General features: G+C 37.7%; 1 protein-coding gene across 1 annotated transcript; it reads right to left on the reverse strand.

Moving 5' to 3' along the window:
* Positions 1-273: 273 nt before the first annotated feature.
* Positions 274-4,689, reverse strand: LOC104940978 (histone-arginine methyltransferase CARM1-like; the record flags this gene model as incomplete). The annotated part of the gene is made up of 3 exons (XM_010766011.1): positions 274-423; positions 2,133-2,239; positions 4,567-4,689. Coding segments are annotated over 3 exons (365 nt in total), but the record flags the coding sequence as incomplete, so codon positions are not given.
* Positions 4,690-5,836: the final 1,147 nt, after the last annotated feature.

Here is a 5,836-nt window from a genome sequence, read left to right on the forward strand (position 1 = left end):
GTTTCTAATTCAGAGGCTCAGCGTTAGCATTGTGTTTTTGTTTTTTTTTATTAAAATGATCAGTTAGATGAGTTTCTTTCCATTACATGGATATAAAACATTCATAGTTTATTAAATAAACATGCCCTCAGACACTTTTCTGCAAGATGTTGCGGGAGGGCCCCGTAACCGGGGTCTCTCGGGCTTAACAGGTTAAGTGGGTATGACACATTAATAGGTTTTTAAATGTTATTTATCTATGGAGCTACTGAATATTATGGCTGCAGTCTTATTTTTTGTAAGTGTAATTTATAAAACTATACAGCAGTTGAAGTTTACCTTATCCTTGAAGTCGGTGTGGTTCTGGAGAATAGCCCGTTGGTAAGTCCCTGTCCGAACGTAGTCCTGCATCATATTCTGTTGCTGAGAGAGGTAGCCATAAAACTACAGAGACAAAAACATTAATGCATTTTTTATCTAAATAAATCAATATTGTGCAAGCAGCCTCAGGGAGGACAAACCAAAACATATCCTTACATTTCAATAAGTTGAAAAAAGTCACAATGTATTGCAATCAAAAGCCTAGGTTAACCCGGGTGTGGGACACAACATATCAGTGTTTATTGAATAAAGAATGCTAAGAGTGAGGCTTCATGGGACTGACATTAAATACACATTTCTTCCTTCACAGATCTTACTTCTATCCCTCAGAAGGGAAACCAGGACATGTTATTTACAGAGCAGATCCTGTTTCAGTTTTATTATGAGATATTTGCAAAGATATGTGTATAATATCTCAATATCGTGAGAAGTAAATAAATCCAAGTTTAGTGTAATCTTTTATTTGATTGAGATAAAAAGGAGTGGCGGGGTTAGACCTTGGCATTATGAGTAGCCCTACACGTCTAAAAACTGCTGTTATATGGAAAGGGATTTCAAAATATTGACACCGTACAGCCACAAGACAAATTGGTGATCTTTGTGATATTGGTCTACATCAATAAAAATGTATGCAGAGGTGGGAAAGGTACTCACATCTTGTATTTGAGTAAAAGTAGAACAAGAGAGTGGGAATACTCTGATTCAAATTAAAGTCATGCATTCAAAATGGTACTCAAGTAAGAAACTAAAGTATTAACATCATTGTGAATTTACTCCAGGTGTAACTAAAGTCTTATTTAAATGTTGATTATATTTCACATCATTAATGCAAATCTGTAAAGTAACTAAAGGTATTAACCAGTTGAGCCCGGAGCCTGTTTTCCAGGTCTCAGGCTCGAAAATGACATTCCCAGAACAAATTACCATAACTTCCCTTCTAAAAAGGGGTAAATTAATAGTAGTTTTTCTCAAAGCAATGATAAACCTGTGATTTGGATGTAGAAAAGTCAGAATCAATATAGATTTATTTTTATTTTAAAGTAAATTCAGATTGAACATAGTAAATAAAATGTAAATGATAGTGTCCGTCCAAAAAAAAAACATTACTTATAGTGAAAAGCACCCTTGAATGATGGGATGGTAGACTAAAAGCTTTAGGAATCCAAACTATAACATATAATAAGTACCCTGTATCAAGATTGATGCAAAACAAGTGACATTTGACCTTTTTAGAGAGGTTTAGAAAAAAGAACCCACCTCTGGGGTCATGTGGGTGCATTTTCCATATCTCTGGAACCCATCGGTTAATTTTGATGATTGACACCTCTTTTTAAACGTTCGAGCCAATAGAGTCGAGGGGAAGTTCCTAAAATCCATCTAAACATTACCCATTGATGCGTAGCCAGAATGCCCCGGAACCGGAAGCTACATACACAGAAGTCACCATTTACCTCTGAATTGAAGTGGAGTAAAAGTACAAAGTACCATAACATGGAAATACTCAAGTAAAGTAAATGTGTCTCAACATTTTACTCAATTACAGTACTTGAGTAAATGTACTTAGTTACTTCACAACTCTGAATTGTATTGACTTGTAAAGTCATTCAAACAGGTTCCAAAACCAACCTTTTAAAAATGAATGAATGCAATGAGCGTTGTGAAACTATAGATAGTCCCCTAAGAACAGAGTGAGTCCAGTGTCATGTCTGCAGTGTGATGTGTTCAGTGTCATGTCTGCAGTGTGATGTGTTCGATGTTTGAGAGCCGCTCACCTGGAAGTACTGTACAGCAGAGGAGTCCTCTGTTCTATCGCTGAAGACGGAGCGCTCATTGACGTGTCCGCGACTGTTCTTCAGCAGGTTATAAAAGGACTGGAAGTCTAAACACACAAACCATTACAATTCACACTACATTACACCATGAGAAAAGTTATGGTGAATGTTTGGAATTACGAATTGAACTACGCCAAACAGTTTGTACGCTCGTGTGTCAAAGACTGTTAAACACATCATGTGTTAACATATTTATATTGTGTGTAAATAGTGTCTTTATTTTTTATATGTTGCAACAGTCTTTAAAATGGTTTTATAATTTTACTATTTCAGCTCCTCTATTTTTAAAATAAACGTCTTTCTGTGTCTTTGTATGCATTGTTTACACAAAAGCTAATTCCTCATATGTGTAACCCTATGTGGTAATAAAACTGATTCTGGTGTGTTCATCGGGTTGCTCCCACCCAGGACACGTACATTAACATTACTGCACATCTAAAGCTCATTTATTCAACCAGTCCCTTCATGGGAAGTATGACTTTAGTTAATAGGGCTGCACAAGCAATGTGTATTTGATCTCGCTGCGGGGACATTCTACAGATGGCCAGTCCGCCCCTGAAAAATGTCTATGTACACATTATTATTAATAATAGTAATACAAATAACATTGTTTCCCATACATCGACATACAAACCCCACAGATCCTCAACTCCGGTGTGTCTCACTAATTAAGGCGAGATACGGCAGGCAAAAGCATTGTTTTTCATGCACTGGTCAATTTTGAGATGTTGTGCTATTTTGATTCCATAAGATGTTTTCTTTCAGGCTTTTGGAAGGAAAATGTACAAAATACACATTTAGGTGTTTATTTTACTATAGTTTGTCTATTTGCGTCTATAGGTTTTTTCCCTGGTTTACAGGTACATCCATGGTGATAAGATAAGACATTAATTTGGTGCCCTTACAAATAGAATCCAATTAGATGGGAAACACTGGATAATAATAATAAAAAAAAATTTGTAATCATCTCTTGACCCCCACTTTGGGAACCCCTGCTCTAAGAGGCGCTGGCTGTTTCAGCTCCCTTGCACGTTCCGTGTTGTCCTGTAGCAGGCACCGCCGATGTCGGGGAAACGATCTTCAATACTCCGAAAATAATCCCACCAGACTCCTTTGCCCCCCCCCAACAGAGGGATGTCCTTGTCCTTTTTCCTGTTCGTTATTTCAAGCGATAAAAACTCTCGATCTTCTTATTAATATTTTTGACGGCAAGACGCCCCCCTGGCGGAAACGCTGCTTCTGATATACCGGAGGCAGAATAGTGCTGAAAATGGCAGGAGCTAGATGGACATTTAAATGAAAGTATAAGGTGGAATATTTAATGAGAAGATTACACTTATTTAGGGTATTGCAATGAAGATCGCTGCTTTAATAATTAATTATTCCAATGTTGGGTAACAAGTTCTTCTAAACCGGAGCCCATGGAGTGGTGCAGGGATATGTACTAATCCAGGAAATGAGTCAGCCTTTTAGCACTTCTTGTTCCTAGTCTGGAAGTCAACTTTTTTTTAAAAAGTGTTTTTGGTTAGAAGCCTGAAATAATACAATAACACAAGCTGAGGACATTTTAAATGTTTTGTTCTGTAACATAATTTGTGCTTATGCATAGTTCCGTAATGTTGCTAGCATTAATCCTGAACCTTTGTACCATTGTTTTCTGATTATTTTGGTTGTTATATTTGGTTATTTCATTCAGTATTAAGAGCAAATATAAGAATAAGACCATACATAGAGAGGTGCAGGAACGAGTCCTAAACCTAGAAATGTGTTGGCATCTAAGCACTTCTGGGCTCTAACGTTGTAAATTAAATGTTTTTTTGACTAAATGATTGGTTAGCAGCCTAAAATAAGATCCGTGGTTGGTTAATACAAGGTTACGAGATGTTCATGTTTTGTTCTGCAACATTAAAAAAATCAGTAAACACCCCACTGGTGAACGTCTGAAGTTTCTATAGGCCATAAAAACAGCTACTGTTAACAGGTGACTAAATGAGACTAGAGACTACTAAAAGTCATCAAACTGACTGCTAGCCGCCGTTAGCTTAGCGATATTGACATGCAGTTGTGTGACCGCAATATCGCCTACACTTACTTTTGGTGATTGCATTTGTTCTTAAACTATTATTAAAGTGCTGTTTATATGTGGAGATTATCCTGCTGAACAAAACCTGTTAGTATCATAAACATGTGTTTGCCACATTCAAAAACCCAGAGGATAAATTCCATTGCTTTTTGTCGAGGGAGCCCTTGTGATGCTAACTTCCAAGTCAGCCTATAAAAAGACATCATCACTGCACCGCTCTATAGAGGCTCTTGTACATCTCTTAGCCTCGTTGTGCCGGCCGGCCGTGTGTGCGTGTGCGTGTGCGTGTACCTCCAGGTGAGGAGAACTGCAGCAGGACGCTGTTGCAGCCCAGTGTGATGATGAAAGACTGCTTCCCAACACGGCTGCACTCAGTCTCCCTGGAAACCGAACACTTGAACACACTCTCCTCTCCTGAAACAAAAAAGTTAGGACAACATGAGACATGTGTGCAACAAGGTTTCCAAACGTGTATCCCTCCACCTCAAAGCCTCTGGACTCTGTATTATCACAGGTGATAAATGTCTTACTCACCAACGTATCTTACAAGAATCTGAAGTGTATTTATTCATTTTATTATCATTTACTACCTAGATAGCACTACTCTGTGCTCTCATTTTGAGACTTGCAATCAGAGGAGATTTTAACATTAGATGCGCCTCTTTTTTACTTTGAATTTGGAAGAAGTGGCTGCAAACACTGAGTGCCAAAAAAGATGATTACATCCTCAAAAAGAAAAAACGCTGTACTTCTGTATTTGCATTCACACACGCATATTTTTTTGAACATGGGTCTCAATGAAAAAGAGATTTTGATCTTAATGTGACTACCTACCTATGAAGGATTTAATAAAACGATAAAGCTGCAGAAATTGCAATAAAACATTGGTTTGCTGAAAGCTGCACTTTTAAAATCCGGCTCTGGAGGTGACGTTTGGTCATAATAACGAGCACTGAGGACGAGCTGGAAGTGGATCTCTTACTGACACCTAACTCATGTGAAATGTGCATTTTCAGATGAACAAAATGTGCCTTGATGTTTTCTGCATTTTACAGGACAGCCACAGACTGTTTCTTCTTGCTGCAGGCACATGTTCGGCCTGACATTTCAATTTCAGATAGCACACAAGCTGCTCCTGTGTGGGAGAGCCTCTTCATCCCCTGCCTGCTTAGACTGTGGACCATTATCCACAAATGCTCAAAAATATGTTTACCTTTTTTTTAGATCTTGAAAAGTAACAGAGATACATTTTTACCTAATAGACTTTGATAGTATTTTTTATAGTATGTCCTGTGAAATAAAAATCTATTCCAGACGTACTGATGATATCAGTGTTCATTGTTACATGAAGATCCAAATCAATGTCTACGCAAGACGTTATAGACAAAAGTAAATACAGGGTTCATACACTTTTTCACCAGTGATTTTCAATGACTTCTCCATGACCTTTACCTAATCTTCCATGACCAAAGAAATGACTCTTTCTCAACGGTACCACTGAAAATGGTTTATTTTAACATGGAACAGGAAAATAAGGTCTGCATAATTAAACATGTTGTGC

Source organism: Notothenia coriiceps, unplaced genomic scaffold, assembly GCF_000735185.1.
Source record: "Notothenia coriiceps isolate Sejong01 unplaced genomic scaffold, NC01 NC01_scaffold00002851, whole genome shotgun sequence".
NCBI lineage: Eukaryota > Metazoa > Chordata > Actinopteri > Perciformes > Nototheniidae > Notothenia > Notothenia coriiceps.